The 19319-nt window shown below is 36.4% G+C and overlaps 1 protein-coding gene and 1 long non-coding RNA gene across 3 annotated transcripts in view; both read right to left on the bottom strand.

Annotated features, from left to right (window-relative positions):
* Positions 1 to 4447: 4447 nt before the first annotated feature.
* Positions 4448 to 5544, bottom strand: LOC121368317. The gene is made up of 2 exons (XR_005957502.1): positions 5221 to 5544; positions 4448 to 5190 (listed from the first exon to the last, which is right to left on the bottom strand). It is a non-coding gene; the product is annotated as an uncharacterized LOC121368317 (long non-coding RNA).
* Positions 5545 to 5827: 283 nt separating this feature from the next.
* Positions 5828 to 19319, bottom strand: part of LOC121375575 (cyclic AMP receptor-like protein A) — a 58136-nt gene continuing 44644 nt past the window's right edge. The window contains exons 14-15 of one of the 2 annotated variants that reach the window (XM_041503105.1): positions 8940 to 9126; positions 5828 to 8663 (exon numbers count right to left, since the gene is read on the bottom strand). In XM_041503105.1, coding sequence (XP_041359039.1) covers positions 8980 to 9126 — 147 coding nt within the window. In that variant the 3' untranslated portion in view covers positions 5828 to 8663; positions 8940 to 8979. Of the gene's footprint in view, positions 9127 to 19319 lie in introns of both variants that reach the window. The other variant, XM_041503096.1, reaches the window with a different exon arrangement.

Here is a 19319-nt window from a genome sequence, read left to right as displayed (position 1 = left end):
AGCCTAAGTAGCTGACAACATGTAGCACCGATTTTTTTGTTTTAACTGTTCATGTTTTTCACTTTAAAACCATTCTTGTTTTTTTTTAAAATTATACAAGATGCAAGATGGCTGCCACTGATGCAAGCTTGTAGGTAGATCGTCGCAAGCTTGCAGGAAGCTCATCGAAAGCTTGCAGCAAGGTTGTAAAAAGGTTCCAAATACTAGCTTAAACTGAACAAGCTTGCGGGAAGCTCGTTGCAAGCTTGCGGGAAGCTTGTCGCAAGGTTGTAAAAAGGTTCCAAATACTAGCTTAAACTGAACAAGCTTGCGGGAAGCTCGTCGCAAGCGTGCGGGAAGCTCGTCGCAAGCTTGCGGGAAGCTTGTCGCAAGGTTGTAAAAAGGTTCCAAATACTAGCTCGAAACACGGTAGTTACTACCGTGTAAAATATGCTTGTACAACCTTGTCGCAAGGTAAGTTACCAGCTATTTATTAAGCTTGCAATTTTTGTTTTTTCTGTCTCTGTAAAGCTGTGTAAAACCTGGTTCCTGGACAGAAGCGTTAACATACAGGTCCCCGTTCCACGAACCGATCTTAGCCCTAGGATCAACTTAAGTGCATAGGGTAGCTTAAGGTAATCTTAAGGCTAAGGTCACTTCGTGGAACGGGGCACTGGGCTACAGGCACGTGTGCTAGCAGACATGTGTGCCAGGTGGGTGAAAGTGTGGGTGTGTTTTTCGGGGGTGGGATGGGTGGGGTGTGTTTATTATTATTATTATATATATTGTTTTTTAAAAGATTACAGCGCCCGCCAGAGATACACTAAAAATCACTGTGTCATCATCACTGGCTTATTAAAAGCTGTGGTATGTGACATTCTGTGTGAGAAAATGCTGACGAAATACTCAGATCAAAACAGTTACTGTTGTTGATGTATGAATGCCATTTGAAAGACATTAAAACACTTTTAAAGTATGTCATTTTGTTTCTACATTGTGTCGTTTTTTTTTTAAAAAGAAAAAAAAAGAGAGAGAGAAAAAAAAAAAGTATCCCGTTCAGTAGACTTGAAACGGGAGCCATGGTGATTAGGTAGGCTACTGGGTTCAAGTCTGATATGAGACAGTCGGGGGTGGGGGGGGGGGGGTTGTTTCGTGTTACACTCAGTAGGGAGGTGACCACAACAGTTTCAGCTAGTGTGATGGAGTGCATCTCCCGAGTGTATAACCAAACATGGGGATAATTACACCCCGTTACATAGCAGGCACTTCTACATACACCTCTGCCCATGATTAATACACCAATGTGCTCTAGTGGTGTCATTCTGCATTCTTCTCTGGCAAGATCTAGCCCAGTGGTAAAGTGGTCGCCTGATGCCTCTATCCGTACATGTACATGTATGTATCTGCACAACACTTGTGTAACATATATTTTATTCTTTCTAACTCTAATAGTACAAAGCTGTCTCTTATTTAGTTTTTCCCGTGACTCTGGTAATGTCAGCTTGGGTTGTGTTCTGTTCAACTCAATCCAGGTAGTCGTTCAGTAGCAGGGGACCAGATGTAGCCCAGTGGTACAGCGGTCGGTCGGTGTGGGATCGATCCCCGCCGGTAGGCCCATTGGGCTATTTCTCATTTCAGCCAGTGCACCACGACTGGTATATCAAAGGCCATGGTATGTACCACCCTGTCTGTGGGATGGTGCATATAAAAGATCCCTTGCTGCTAATCGAAAAGAGTAACCCATGAAGTGGCGACAGCGGGTTTCCTCTCTCAATATCTGTGTGGTTCTTAACCATATGTCTGACGTCGTATAACCGTAAATAAAATGTGTTGAGTGCGTCGTTAAATAAAACATTTCCTTCCTTCTTTCCTTCGTTCAGTAGCAAGTTCATCTATTGTTTCTTTTGTTACCTGGTGTTCTCTAAAGTCTGAACAGAACAGAACTTTATTCAACTCCGATCACCAAACGGTGATGCATTGAGGTGGTTTACAAACATATTATACAGACTGCTGCAGTAAACGCTTGACAGAAATATAAACTATAGACATAAACATATAATATACACATAATACACAATAGGTATGATAATGTAACAGTGTTATAAGCAGTAGTATACTTTAGATGTTAACCATTACGTACTGTCTATAATTATGCTGTACAGATATTTTTAAAAACAGAGTATTCACAATTTTATTATAATTTTACTTTTTATATGTACTTTCAAAAATTCTTAATTTTAATTTAAAGTCCCACTCCCACTCCGAGTAATTATCTACATTGTCCTATTATTTGTCCCAGGTCAAAGCACTGGCTATCCAGAATGAATGACGCCCTAGCACCAAAAATACATCAGCTATTGGGTGTCAAATTATGGTAAAAAGAAAAATGTTTTATTTAACGACGCACTCAACACATTTTATTTACGGTTATATGGCGTCAGACATATGGTTAAGGACCACACAGATTTTGAGAGGAAACCCACTGTTGCCACTTCATGGGCTACTCTTTCCGATTAGCAGCAAGGGATCTTTAATTTGCGCTTCCCACAGGCAGGATAGCACAAACCATGGCCTTTGTTGAACCAGTTATGGATCACTGGTCAGTGCAAGTGGTTTACACCTACCTATTGAGCCTTGTGGAGCACTCACTCAGGGTTTGGAGTCGGTATCTGGATTAAAAATCCCATGCCTCGACTGGAATCCGAACCCAGTACCTACCAGCCTGTAGACCGATGGCCTAACCACGACGCCGGTCAAACTATGGTAAATGCACACAAATAAAGGCTATCCAGAGACCGGACATGCAACAGACATGTCTGAAACCCTAGTGGTATAGCGGCATATAAATAAAGTTAAAGCAAGCATACAAGTTCGTTCCCAATGTATTACCATTTCGCTCCACAACGTATCCTGTTCGTCCCCACTTGCTACAGACTTCGTCTATAAGTAAATAAGTCGTGTGGTCACCGACACCCATATTGTTTAATGCCACTTGCTACAGACTTCGTCTATAGGTAAATAAGTCGTGTGGTCGCCGACACCCATATTGTTTAATGTCACTTGCTACAGACTTCGTCTATAAGTAAATAAGTCGTGTGGTCGCCGACACCCATATTGTTTAATGCCACTTGCTACAGACTTCGTCTATAGGTAAAATAAGTCGTGTGGTCACCGACACCCATATTGTTTAATGCCACTTGCTACAGACTTCGTCTATAGGTAAAATAAGTCGTGTGGTCACCGACACCCATATTGTTTAATGCCACTTGCTACAGACTTCGTCTATAGGTAAAATAAGTCGTGTGGTCACCGACACCCATATTGTTTAATGTCACTTGCTACAGACTTCGTCTATAGGTAAAATAAGTCGTGTGGTCACCGACACCCATATTGTTTAATGTCACTTGGAAGGAGATTCAAATTCAGGTATAAATTCAAGTTATATTTTGGTCTTTACTTTTAAATAAAATAAAATAAAATAAGTCTATAAATATATAATATTCATATATCCTTGTGGTATGGGTTTTGAAGCGGATGAGCAACGATCTGTAGAAATAACTTTTTTTTCTTGTTATTATTGGCAGAGACATGGCCTAGTGTATATACATGTACATGATTAAAATACAAACATTAAATTCAATATATAGTGTCATTTTTATTTGTATTTTTAGTGTACTCGTGTATACTGTTGCATTCTAACCTTTTTGACAAGGTGTGAATACTCCATGACAATGGGCACGGCACTGCCTCCAAGATTGTAAATGCGACCCATAAAACGATTGTGAATGTCCCGTTAGTGAAAATAGTCTCAGTATTCGGTTTTAAGCACCGAGTAGGAAGTGGGGTGGGGGGAGGGGGCATGTGCCCCCACTTTTCAGATATTTTGCTTTATAATAGTGTAAAAGTGTGTAAATATAAAAGTGTGCCCCCCAACCCCCTTTTTGGCACCTTCCTACGCCACTGCCAAGGGCTCCAACATGTTCTAATTTTAAATATTATGAACAACGGTCATCTTGGATTTAAAGATCAAGATCTTAAATGGTAAAAAATAATCTCAACAATAGATTGTGAATCCATTTTTCTGTATAAAACAACTATTCACTTATGATTTAATCCAAATATTTCAAGATATCCGTTTTTTAATTATCAATGTGGTGAACAACAGCCACCTTAGATTCCAATATCAAAATGTCTTCAACTTACAAAAATAACCCCACCAGAAGATTAAGCACCCTCTGTGTAATGGCAATATACACCGTATTCATTATTTTAATTCACATATTAAGTGAGATATGGTGATTTTAGATTTTCAGTATGGCCGCCAACGGCCATCATTGATTTGGCCCTCTGGTGGAGTTAGCCAGAACTTTTGCGAGATACATGGAGGCTAAATTTTTTCTATAGGTCCCCAACTCTTCTCTCAAATTTGGTCCCTGAAAAATGGTAATAGGATAGCCAAATATAACAAACATTGTTTCAAGGTTTATTATAAAACAATCTCGTGTGGAACATCAAAGTCTTTCTTTTACTTTCTAAAAATTACCCGCATAATTATTATGTTGAAAGTAACAAGCAATAAGAAACAACAATAGGTTAAAAATATATAAATCAGTTGTCCTTAAATGTTATACATTTTATTCTAAATCTCAACACGTAATAAATTTAAATAAAAAATGGATGTGTAAAAATATACATTCTATACAAATATTTTCATCACAAAGTGAATATTGATCCAACAAAGTACCTAATCACAGTGAATATTGATCCAACAAAGTACCTAATCACTGAATTTTGATTTAGTATAATACAAATTTCTATAAAACCCACCTTGTCAAAAAAAACCAACTGAAGACAAAGATACTATATTATATACAAACACATGTATTCTGTCGAATTAATTCAAGTTTTTTGCAAATATGATATTTAGGTTCAAGCATGCTATCCTGGGCACACACATAAGCTATCTGGGATGTCTATTCAATACGGAAGTCAAAGATTAGTGGCCGGGGTGGGACATAGTCCAGTGGTACAGTGATCGCCTGATGCACTGTCAGACTGGGATCGATCCTTGGCAGTGGCACCAGCGGGTTTCTTCTCTAAGACTGTGTCAAAAATTACTAAATGTTTAACATCCAACAGCCAGTGATAAATAAATCAATGTGTTATAGTGTTGTCGTTAAACAAAACTTTAACTTAACAATGCTTAAATACCTGTGTTTAAGAAAATAGGTTCTTAAATACCTGTGTTTAAGAAAATAGGTTTCATATATTCAGTCCCACATGATCACTTTTGAGTAATTTACATATATAATAATGATAATATGAATATGGTTAAACTATTTGCATATCAAGAGAAGTTTTAAGCTTAGGAGGGATAGGATAACTATAAACATTTATTGGTGAGAGGTAGGGTATACTCTCCTGAAGATGAAACAAATAAAAGGGACACACCCTAGTTTTTAAACACTAAGGCATATTTGTTACTATTAGAGCCGTTTTTTGATAACTAAAATCATACTTTACTTCGATTTTATTGTTTAGATTATCCATTTCTGTACATTCGAAATTTGTTTGGTCATCCTGGTGTTTTTAATATCGCAAAATGGATTTCTTATATTTTTAAAAACGCACGTGCGTCTGAGAAGTAACAAATAAGGAGTCGAGTTTTAGCCTATTTTTAGAGAGTATTTCGCCATTTCTAAGTCAGAGACTCTTGTTTCACTCAGTTGTAACTTTATCCAAGTGTGATACAGGTTTGTAGATTAACTAAACTTAGTGTGCATTTTCATGGGCTGAAACTAGGGTCTGTCTAAAACTAGGGTCTGTCTGAAAGTAGGGTCTGTCTGAAAGTAGGGTCTGTCTGAAAGTAGGGTCTGTCTGAAACTAGGGTCTGTCTGAAACTAGGGTCTGTCCCTTTAAAGTTTATTTTGTTCAATGATACGACTAGAGCAGATTGATTTGTTAATCCTTGGTTATTGAATATGAAACATCTGGAAATTCTGACATAGTCTTAGAGAGGAAACCCGCTACATTTTTCCATTACTAGCAAGGGATCTTTTATATACAGCATCCCACTGACACGACAGCACATACCACAGCCTTTGATATACCAGTCGTGGTGCACTGACTGGAACGAGAAATATATACAGCATCCCACAAGACAGGATCTCTCCAGAAGATATTTCATTTGTAGAATGTTCTTGTACATATATATATATATGGGCAATTACTAATCAGCCTTTCCATGATTTTAAAACTGCAAGAGGAGATAACTATGTGAGGTTTAAGGAAGTAGTGATAGGTGGTCCCATCAACAGGTTTAACATTATTTCAATGGGGGAGGAGGTTACCAACCCCACCCCCCAATTTTGGAATTGATCAGTGGCTGAGAGAAGTCTGTTTCCTCCTCCATCAGAAATGATTTCAAAATATTTAAATACTTTTTGCATTCCTTGTTACAGGCATAATGAATTGGAGCAGTGAAATGTGTGCAGTAAATTTGTTAGTACCACATTCGACTGTGCAATGACTATCAAAATTATAAACTATTCTAATCAAAATTAATGTCAGCTGCTGAATGTCTGTATAATCTGCTGAATGTATATATGTGTCATCTGCTGCTGAATGTCTATATCATCTGCTGAATGTCTGTATCATCTGCTGAATGTTTGCCATCTGCTGCTGAATGTCTATATCATCTGCTGAATGTCTGTATCATCTGCTGAATGTTTGTCATCTGCTGCTGAATGTATTATCTGCTGAATGTCTATATCATCTGCTGAATGTCTGTCATCTGCTGCTGAATGTCTGTATCATCTGCTGAATGTCTGTCATCTGCTGCTGAATGTCTGTATCATCTGCTGAATGTCTGTCATCATCTGCTGAATGTCTGTCATCTGCTACTGAATGTCTGTGTCATCTGCTGCTGAATGTCTGTATCATCTGCTGAATGTCTATAGTATCTGCTGAATGTCTGTATCATCTGCTGAATGTCTATATCATCTGCTGAATATCTATATCATCTGCTGCTGAATGTCTGTATCATCTGCTGAATGTCTATCATCTGCTGCTGAATGTCTGTATCATCTGCTGCTGAATGTCTGTATCATCTGCTGCTGAATGTCTATATCATCTGCTGAATGTCTGTCGTCTGCTGCTGAATGTCTGTCGTCTGCTGCTGAATGTATGTATCATCTGCTGAATGTCTATATCATCTGCTGCTGAATGTCTGTATCATCTGCTGAATGTCTGTCATCTGCTGCTGAATGTCTGTATCATCTGCTGAATGTCTGTATCATCTGCTGCTGAATGTCTGTATCATCTGCTGAATGTCTGTCATCTGCTGCTGAATGTCTATATCATCTGCTGCTGAATGTCTGTATCATCTGCTGAATGTCTGTCATCTGCTGCTGAATGTCTATAGTATCTGCTGAATGTCTGTATCATCTGCTGAATGTCTATATGATCTGCTGAATGTCTGTATGATCTGCTGAATGTCTGTATGATCTGCTGAATGTCTATATCATCTGCTGAATGTCTCTCATCTGCTGAATGTCTGTCATCTGCTGCTGAATGTCTGTATCATCTGCTGAATGTCTATAGTATCTGCTGAATGTCTATCATCTGCTGAATGTCTATAGTATCTGCTGAATGTCTGTATCATCTGCTGAATGTCTATATGATCTGCTGAATGTCTATATTATCTGCTGAATGTCTACGAGTTACTGCTGAATGTCTGTATGATCTGCTGAATGTCTATATCATCTGCTGAATGTCTCTCATCTGCTAAATGTCTGTCATCTGCTGCTGAATGTCTGTATAATCTGCTGAATGTCTGTATCATCTGCTGAATGTCTATCATCTGCTGAATGTCTATAGTATCTGCTGAATGTCTATAGTATCTGCTGAATGTCTGTATCATCTGCTGAATGTCTGTATCATCTGCTGAATGTCTATATGATCTGCTGAATGTCTATAGTATCTGCTGAATGTCTATAGTATCTGCTGAATGTCTATATGATCTGCTGAATGTCTGTATGATCTGCTGAATGTCTATATTATCTGCTGAATGTCTACGAGTTATCTGCTGAATGTCTGTATGATCTGCTGAATGTCTATATCATCTGCTGAATGTCTCTCATCTGCTAAATGTCTGTCATCTGCTGCTGAATGTCTGTATAATCTGCTGAATGTCTGTATCATCTGCTGAATGTCTATCATCTGCTGAATGTCTATAGTATCTGCTGAATGTCTATCATCTGCTGAATGTCTATAGTATCTGCTAAATGTCTGTATCATCTGCTGAATGTCTATATGATCTGCTGAATGTCTATATTATCTGCTGAATGTCTACGAGTTACTGCTGAATGTCTGTATGATCTGCTGAATGTCTATATCATCTGCTGAATGTCTCTCATCTGCTAAATGTCTGTCATCTGCTGCTGAATGTCTGTATAATCTGCTGAATGTCTGTATCATCTGCTGAATGTCTATCATCTGCTGAATGTCTATAGTATCTGCTGAATGTCTATCATCTGCTGAATGTCTATAGTATCTGCTAAATGTCTGTATCATCTGCTGAATGTCTATATGATCTGCTGAATGTCTATATTATCTGCTGAATGTCTACGAGTTACTGCTGAATGTCTGTATGATCTGCTGAATGTCTATATCATCTGCTGAATGTCTCTCATCTGCTAAATGTCTGTCATCTGCTGCTGAATGTCTGTATAATCTGCTGAATGTCTGTATCATCTGCTGAATGTCTATCATCTGCTGAATGTCTATAGTATCTGCTGAATGTCTATCATCTGCTGAATGTCTATAGTATCTGCTAAATGTCTGTATCATCTGCTGAATGTCTATATGATCTGCTGAATGTCTATATTATCTGCTGAATGTCTACGAGTTACTGCTGAATGTCTGTATGATCTGCTGAATGTCTATATCATATGCTGAATGTCTGTACCTGCTGCCGACTGTCTATGTCATGGTGACTGTCTATGCGACAGCATTTTTCATTGTGGATGTTTCCTGATTGATGTCTATCTCCGTGAAGTCTGGATTGGAATCGCTGATCGTGCCAAATGACTGGTGTGGATATTCATGTACAATCGATTTTGGTGCCCACCTCCCCTGCCACGCAAGCTGTAAAAAAATATAAACTCTCAACATTATGAATAACAAAGCACAAATATAAACAAACACAGTGGCACATATTTAAAAATCTATGTATCAGTTAAAATTATAATGTAAATAGCTAAACTAGACCGAGTTCGAAATAGCGTCATGCAAAATGCAGTCTATTTTTAGTCGTAGCAGATGAAAGATAAATCCACCTGCTAAAACTACAAACAAAATCGTAGGTAATTTTTCAAGAGAGAGATTTACGTACGACCATCTCATCTTTTATTGAGCTGAGGCTGAGCTCGTGATTATGTTGTATTTTAGAACACAAAGACTCCTGCCCCCTTCCGCAACCCCATACTGTTTTATTTTCAGCAGATCAAATTTTTTATTACCAGAGCATATTTGTTTTTGGCCTGCTATTTAAAAAAAAAACCCCAACCCTAGCAGGCCATATTTTACTTCATGTATGTTGAGCCCTACAACTGTCACTGTTATTTTTATAAAAATAAGTTTTTCTTCAAGGGACATTCCTGAGTTTGCTGCAACTTATGTTATCAACTAACAGAGCCTTTTTAACGATTGTAATTAATATCAAATACATTTTTCTGCATAAAATATTAGTGGCTGTATATTAAACGTGTTTCTGATTGTTCTAATATTTTTACTAGGTTAAATTTCATTTTATTTCCTAAAATATGTTTTCGTATGTGCGAAATTATTTGAAGACCGAATCCAGTTTGGGCTTCTTACAAATATTAAGACGACCAGAAACACATTGAATATACAGACACTGATATTCTAAACAAGAAAATACATTTAATATGTAAATTTAATCGTAGAACTATTTTATTAGTCGGAAACATCTTGCAATGCAACAAAATCAGGAATGTCCCTTTAATGTCATGATACCTACATGTATACCAAAAGAACTAAAAACTGAAAAAAGAGCGAGAAGAAAAAACCTTCACCCCCAAACAACACAAAAATACACACCCTCCAAAAGAAAGTTACTTAAAAAGTAAAATAACAATTAACAAGTTGTCATACAAAATGAACAAACAAAAATTAAATAAACAGAACAGGCAGAAAAATATGAAAAAGTTAAACGAAACAAACCTGAATGACATGAATTACTGTAAATCATAAAATATTAGCGATCTTAAAATTTAGCGAAATCCAAATAAGTGATATATTTTAGCGAGGTCGTCATGTCAGAAACTAAAAAAAACAATAAACATAAGTTGTAGGATCAGCTGAAATAATGCTTTTGACAAATCTTGACATTATGCATCTTACAGACATCTTGAATTTAGTCAAAAATTGCAGTCATGTGCTTGCTAACTAACTAACTTCTGTTGTTTGCTAGCCTTTTGGTTAAAAAATCACAAAAAAAAAATCAATAGTATATAACCATTGTTGTGCCTTCAGTTAATCACTGACAAAAACATCACACAAACGTTTTTTGGAACAGTCTGTTGTACAGTATGTCTCTTTAAATTTAGCATCACAAATTATTAGCGTCTTGTATGGCCGTGAATGGCCTCGCTAAATTCACTAACATTTCCTAATTTACAGTATTGCATCAAAACCCTGATAAATATACAGGACTTCACATACATTGTTTTTGCTTACTATTTATTGCACAAGTTTATTTTGCACAAGAATATATTGTTCTTGTGGAAAATTAACGATTATTTATGGCTAGATTATATAAGCACCAGGGCCTCGTGCCACTAAGCAAAGTGCATTAGGTAGCTATATACTTAAGGTGATCATAGGGCTAAGATCGCTTTGTGGAACGGGGCCCAGGCCAGTTCTCAACTGCTAATTAAAATTAAAGCTTGTTCACATGCTTGCTGTTAATTTTACATTCTAATATAATGCTTGGATGTTACTGCTTTACTATAACAAGCATCATGTCCCCCCTAAAAGTTGTGTTATTATAAAAAGCCATGCTAAGGTGGAACACAATTTATTACATCTAATGAAAAAAATAAAAACAAAATGGACAACAATGAACAGTAACTGATGTCTAACCTGGCTAGTATTAAATTGCTGTAATGATGGAACACAGACAACATCTCACTGCAGGCACATGGGTAGGGAAGTGTTCTAATGGAGGGGGGGGGGGGGGGTCAGGAGGGTCTAGCAGGGCTCACATTGGGACAAATTTTGGTTTTGTACATGTATAAAGAGAATTTACTTGCAAATTATTAAAATATGTAAAATTAATGAATATTTTATTAGCCAAAGACTAAATGTTGCAGCCACTTTGTATAAAAATTAGCTAATGACTAATTTGTCAATGTACAGGGTGAGCCCTGGTCTAGACTGTGGTGAGCAAAGTTTTTTGAGGGGTCGGGTCATGCTCCTCTGGAAAATGCCAGAACCCCTCCCCCAGAAAATGTCCTTGAAGTGGGGAGGTGGGGTTCGACCCCAACCCTCCCCCTCTGTCCCCACGCCTTGACTGTTTAGTTTAATCGACAAGTTAAATACAAGTCTTCTAAAGCGATGACACATCCAGGAACAAACACCAAAGCTTACTGCAAAAGACCATGATCTAAGTCATTTTAAAAAGTAAATCTAACTTCTTAAAACATTAGGTTGTAAATCCAAGCATCTAAAACACCAAGTGGTTGATCCGAGTTCCGAAAATTTCAACAATGTAAATTTAAGACCCTAAAATGTTAACAATGTAAATCTAAGACCCTAAAATGTCAACAATGTAAATCTAAGACCGTAAAATGTTAATTATGTAAATTTAAGACCCTAAAATGTTAATGTAAATCTAAGACCCTAAAATGTTAACAATGTAAATCTAAGACCCTAAAATGTTAATTATATAAATTTATATAAATTTAAGATTCTAAAATGTTAACAATGTAAATCTAAGATTCTAAAATGTTAACAATGTAAATCTAAGATTCTAAAATGTTAACAATGTAAATCTAAGATTCTAAAATGTTAACAATGTAAACCTAAGATTCTAAAATGTGAGGTGGCAAATTCAAGACAGCATTAAGATGCACCATTAAGCAAAATGATGGCTGCAATGACAGAGAAATGAGTATGTCCCACAATAACCATCATGCCTTCCTACTGTCACCGGGACAGTTTCAAAACACTTACCTCACACTACAGAGCATCCACGGATCTGTTGTATGTAGTGTCAGGACAACACATACTTACATATATAGGATATCAAACAAACTTCCATTTTTATCAGGCTGAAAGCCTTAACCAGTGACAATGATAATTATTTCACAAGGGACATAAACATGAAACGAAATGGCAGCAAGTTTACTATCCTATTTATTACCCATAATCGATCTTAATTTATATCACTCAATTCATTTAGTTGATGTTCCTGTAAGTTTGTAGTACACCAATTGATGACATCATCGTGTGGCGTTGAAGTGTTCCATCCCGCTTGGTGTTCTAGTGCGATGTATCACTTTGATATGTACCAAGATGGTTTTTTAACCGTATGGGTAATATAAGAACTTATTACCCATATGGACAGAGAGAAGTTAGGAAAGAATAACCCCAGTTTCTTCCCCTAGATACGTTTTGTCATCATAATAATGCTTCACTGTGCACTAACGTCACAACAGTTAGGCAACAACAAACAATCCTAAAAAGTTTCCATGGTGGCAGTCATGTCAACTAACTTAAGCAGTGATAGAAATAAGAATAATGTTTCATTAGTCCACCAGACAAATACATCTAGAAATTACTTGTCCACCAATATTTTCACTTGTCCAAATAAATGATTTGTTTCATTCAAGTACCAGGATCATGTTTGTGATTGCTCAAAATAAAATTGCACTGAAAATTTCTACTTGTCCACTGGACAACCACCAAGGCACATTTTGCTTGTCCGGATAGATTTTGACTTGTTGGGACAAACGGACAAGTGCTTATTTCGAACACTGTTAAGTCATCAGCGATACGTATATGATGCAACAGTGTCTCTTGTTCTCAACTTGCAAACCTGTTTTCAATAACAGTATCGTTAGAAAATCTTCCATAAAAATGATAAAGATTAATAATGAGTAATAAATGGAATACCCAACTTACCGTTTATCTTGATAAACATCAATTCACTTGTGCAAGATAAACGGTACTGCCGAGTAGCTTGTTAAGAATTCTCTAAATGTATCACGGCTGTCTGTGATATACCAGTTGCGCGACACTGACTGGGGCAGGGGGAAAACTGACATGTCCACTGAAGATGATCAATCCTAACGATGAGCACATGGATAGTGAATCATGGCAGCAGTTACGACTTTGCCAAACATCCTTTTGACTCTACCTTGTGATGAGATACGATTTTGATCATGGAATACGGCCTTTTCTTTCAGACTACATTGCACCTCAGGTAAACATCACTCCATCCCTGCCTCTCCCCTACCACCGACTTTGCTCTGGATTCAGATCATACAATTAGGGCCACAACTGATCATATGGGGGAGGGAGAAGCTGGGGGCTGCAAATCAGTATTTTTGTACACCAACCACCCACAAATACATAGAGAATGACTAGTTAATGATGTAGGACATCGGCTTGATTCTGTGAAGGTAAGAACGGGAAATTCTTCAAGGCTTGCCAAGCGGCATTTCCCATTTGGCCTGAACAGGATAAAGCCAGTATCCTACTCCTTAACTAGTTATTTTTATCCCACAGTCCATAGGAAATAATGGAAATAGCTATTACATGTATTTCCATTACTTCAAAATAGTACATTGTACCATGACATAGAGGTCAAATGAGTGATTCGGTAATGCATCTTAGAGTCATATGAAACAAAGAAAGAAATGTTTTATTTCACGACGCACTCAACACATTTTATTTACGGTTATATGGCATCAGACATATAGTTAAGGACCACACAGATATTGAGAGAGGAAACCAGCTGTCGCCACTTCATGGTCTACTCTTTTCGATTAGCAGCAAGGGATCTTTTATATGCACCATCCCACATACATGGTAGTACATACCACAGCCTTTGATATACTAGTCGTGGTGCACTGGCTGGAACGAGAAACAGCCCAATGGGCCCACTGACGAGGATCGAACCCAGACCGACCGCGCATCGAGCTAGCGCTGTACCACTGAGATAAGTACCCCCCCCCCCATGTCATATGAAGTAACATGCGTGATGTCAAAGGTCATAATCTGCTGGTATGCGTTTATGACTTTGTTTTAGTTGGTCATCATAATTGACCAATATACAAACAGTGGCTGCAGGATAAAACATTTTATTTTAATACCTTAAAGTTTTTAACACCAAGAACCCCCACCCACCCCACCCCATTCCAACCGATCTTTAATCAAAATGTTGATGTTAGTCTAATTACCTGTTTAAACAAAAACCACACCGACACCAATTAAACAAAGAAAGAAAAGAGAAGCAACCACACAATAACATACAGACCAGACCATATGCCAGTTAGTATTAAGTAATAAATAAACGTGTAGCACCGTAAAGATTCATTTATTAATGAGCTCCAGGCATGTACAGTGTATAGATGTCAATAGAGACAGCATGTGGCATGTACATTTATTAATGAGCTCCAGGCATGTACAGTGTATAGATGTCAATAGAGACAGCATGTGGCATGTACATTTATTAATGAGCTCCAGGCATGTACAGTGTATAGATGTCAATAGAGACAGCATGTGGCATGTACATTTATTAATGAGCTCCAGGCATGTACAGTGTATAGATGTCATTAGCGACAACGTGTAGGACATACATGTACAAAGATCATTACATTAGAGATATCTTTCAAAAATAGAGCAAAACAAATGAAAATAAAAATCATCTTCTGGACTTTTTCAAACAGTTGCACAAAGCCATCCAAATGTAGCACAATAAAACACAACATACATGTATATAATAAAAATACATTATAATTCTATTTTAAGTAATTGCACATGAAAAATGATAATTAAGATTTTAATAAATATATATATATAAACACACACACACACACACACACACACTACAAAAACACCACCCTCAGAAATAGGATAATTGCAACCAATCAATAATGTGTTCTCAAACACGTGCAATGTTTATGTTGACAAATGTACAGGTATCACAACCATTTTAAACAAGTAAATGTGAAAAGTGGCTTTTATTGGGGGGGGGGGGGGGGGGGGGGGGGGGGAGTGGCGAGGGCTGGTTTTACTTAGGATCCTTCCATCTTTGGCAAGTGATTTTGAAATAATTGTAAAAAAATTAAACGATGATGATCAAAGTAAATGGAAAAGAGGTTATCCAAAATAAATGAAAAAGTTGACTAAAAATATGTGGAAAAGAAGTTGATCAAAATAAATGGAAGAGGTTGACCAAAATAAATGGAAGAGGTTGATCAAAATAAATGAAAAAGTTGACTAAAATGTGGAAAAGAGGTTGATCAAAATAAATGGAAGAGGTTGACCAAAATAAATGGAAGAGGTTGATCAAAATAAATGGAAGAGGTTGACCAAAATAAATGGAAGAGGTTGACCAAAATAAATGAAAAAGTTGACTAAAATGTGGAAAAGAGGATCAAAATAAATGGAAGAGGTTGACCAAAATAAATGGAAGAGGTTGACCAAAATAAATAGAAGAGGTTGACCAAAATAAATGGAAGAGGTTAACAAAAATAAATGGACAAGAGGATGACCAAAATAAATGGAAGAGGTTGACAAAAATACATAAATGGAAAAGTATGACAAAAATACATGTAGCATATGGAGAGGAACCAAAGTAAATGAAGAGGGTGACAAAACAGTATATGGAAATGAGGTTAACCAAAATAAATGGAACAAGGATGACCAAAACATGGAAGAGATTATCAGAATAAATAGAAAACAGGATGACCAAAATGAAGTGAAAGGAGGTTGACCAAAATAATGACAAGAGGACGACAAGGGATGTCACCAGGGAGGTTTGGGGTTGGGTTTTGTGTACAAATTAACACTTTTCACGTACTTTTTTTTTTTTTTTTTGCAGTTAAATATTATAGTCCATCCCACACGGGATCCCATACTTTGGAATTTACTACAAGTTATTTATTTCTGAGCTGATTTATATCTAAATTGCACACTCAAATAGTATTTTTTTGTTATTTCCAAAACCAAACTGAAGTTATTTACAAAACACACTTTTGCAGGAGGATGGGGTAGACTATAGTCATAAATTTATTACAACTAACCCTTCCTAAACTTCCTCGTAACACCTACATGTATGAAAACCAAAATCAATATATTGGAAGACCGGTGAAACAGAGAGGAATAAAATGAGATAGTGTGTTTGAAACAATAAACCATCAGATTTTACAGAATGTACGGCCATATGCTAGGCTCAAACTGTCAACTGTCAGGACAGAGTTGACCAACTCGACGGTTGCATTGTAATTTCCCCAACTTACGACGGGTGCGCTCAGATTAACAACTAATCGGTCGTAGAAGTGGTATACGATGAGAATCGAGTTGTAAGAGCGCTCAGACTAGCAAATGGAACAGTTGTAGAAGTTGTGACAGCAGAAAGTTGGCCAATTTTGTGCACTGACAGTTGGTAGTCTGATACTAGCATTATACACCAAGTGTACAAAGACAACATGTTAATAAGTAGTACGCATTTGTATGCACAAACATGTTATAATGGTAATACTGTGCAGTTAATAGGTTATTGGTGGGCAACTACATCACATTTGTATACTGTTAGGTACATACAGGTACAACATAAAACGTTAAAACACAATAATTTAAGTATCACAGACAACTTCTACATATATATATATATATATATATAATAATAAGACATGTTATATAAACATACATATAGTTAAACCTGTTAAAAATAAATATAAAACATGTTAAAAATATATATATATAAATTGTCCCTAATGCATAATATATATATATACCATTCTTGCCAACTAAACTGAGTTAGGCAGCTTTTGCATGGTGCTAGACTATTCTGTCCAGCCCTCTAGGGCAAGCCTATTTCTAAATACACCTGATGTCATAACTAATGTGTTATTCAATTCAATACAATTCAGTCAAATCTCCTCTCTGGTTTTTTTGCTATTGCGTAAATGCACATCCGTTCCTAGTATTTTGAGGACTGGTCACTTCTTTATACTCTAAGGCCCAAAACACACTGAAGCTGGGTCTGAGTCTGGGTCTGGCGAGTATGGTACCAGTCGGAAATCAAACGTGCACTGTATCAAATGTGACAAAACACACCCAGCGTCTGTATTGGCGCGAACTACAGATCTGGCAACAGACGACATAGAACATGCGCTATATTTTCACAATGGCAGCTGTAGCCTGACAGCGTATGAGTCACATTTAAATTCGTTTTTGTTTTTTTTAAATAATCAACAGGAAAGATATAGATATATACATGTATCAATGTATCAAGTAGAATTCTCATAATTTTTTATTATTATTATTTTTTTTAATTTACTGTCCCAAGAAACAAGAGCAATGTCAAGGTTGGGGACCTTGAATCTTTACTGTACAATTATATGCTGTAAATATCTTTTTTTAATTATTATTTACAATTGTTTGTACTATATGAAATATAATTAACTTGTTTTTGTGTAATATAAAAATAAAAGACTTTTTGAAAATGCAAAGATTCATAATTATTGTTGGTCTTTATAGAACATAATATATCTAAAAATATGAACACTGTTAATATATACTGAAAACACGTAACAGTTACAGATGCAGACGTCAAAATACACCAGGCGTGCTGTCTTTGCTACACTCGCCTGACCCAGACCCAGCTTTGGTGTATTTTGGGCTTCAGGATTGTCTCTTTTTTTAAAGCCACTTACAAGCAAGTACATAATTCTAGTGTTTGATAAATGTCAACTGTTAACAGGTTTCACTATACATTGTATTTACTATTTACAACCAGTTGTAAGCACTACATCAAATGACAAAGGCAATGTAAGGTGGTTAGCTCTGTTTTATGTGACAAGTAAGTAGTACAAACTTATAAATGTATTTAAAAAGCCAGTTATAAAATTAATGTGAAAACACATTTTTGTTAAATGATACAATGATAATTCAAAGATGAATGGTGGCACTAACAGAAGCACAAGCCTAGTGTATTAATTCAGTAATTATCTTATCATTAATGTGAAAACACATGAATGGTGGCACTAACAGAAGCACAAGACTAGTGTATTAATTCAGTAATTATCTTACCATTAATGTGAAAACACATGAATGGTGGCACTAACAGAAGCACAAGACTAGTGTATTAATTCAGTAATTATCTTATCATTAATGTGAAAACACATGAATGGTGGCACTAACAGAAGCACAAGCCTAGTGTATTAATTCAGTAATTATCTTATCATTAATGTGAAAACACATGAATGGTGGCACTAACAGAAGCACAAGCCTAGTGTATTAATTCAGTAATTATCTTATCATTAATGTGAAAACACATGAATGGTGGCACTAACAGAAGCACAAGACTAGTGTATTAATTCAGTAATTATCTTATCATTAATGTGAAAACACATGAATGGTGGCACTAACAGAAGCACAAGCCTAGTGTATTAATTCAGTAATTATCTTATCATTAATGTGAAAACACATGAATGGTGGCACTAACAGAAGCACAAGACTAGTGTATTAATTCAGTAATTATCTTATCATTAATGTGAAAACACATGAATGGTGGCACTAACAGAAGCACAAGCCTAGTGTATTAATTCAGTAATTATCTTATCATTAATGTGAAAACACATGAATGGTGGCACTAACAGAAGCACAAGCCTAGTGTATTAATTCAGTAATTATCTTATCATTAATGTGAAAACACATGAATGGTGGCACTAACAGAAGCACAAGACTAGTGTATTAATTCAGTAATTATCTTATCATTAATGTGAAAACACATGAATGGTGGCACTAACAGAAGCACAAGCCTAGTGTATTAATTCAGTAATTATCTTATCATTAATGTGAAAACACATGAATGGTGGCACTAACAGAAGCACAAGACTAGTGTATTAATTCAGTAATTATCTTATCATTAATGTGAAAACACATGAATGGTGGCACTAACAGAAGCACAAGCCTAGTGTATTAATTCAGTAATTATCTTATCATTAATGTGAAAACACATGAATGGTGGCACTAACAGAAGCACAAGCCTAGTGTATTAATTCAGTAATTATCTTATCATT

This window comes from Gigantopelta aegis, chromosome 1 (genome assembly GCF_016097555.1).
Source record: "Gigantopelta aegis isolate Gae_Host chromosome 1, Gae_host_genome, whole genome shotgun sequence".
Classification (NCBI taxonomy): Eukaryota; Metazoa; Mollusca; class Gastropoda; order Neomphalida; family Peltospiridae; genus Gigantopelta; species Gigantopelta aegis.
Note: the sequence above shows the minus strand (reverse complement) of the source record. Positions and strands in the feature narration are given on the sequence as shown.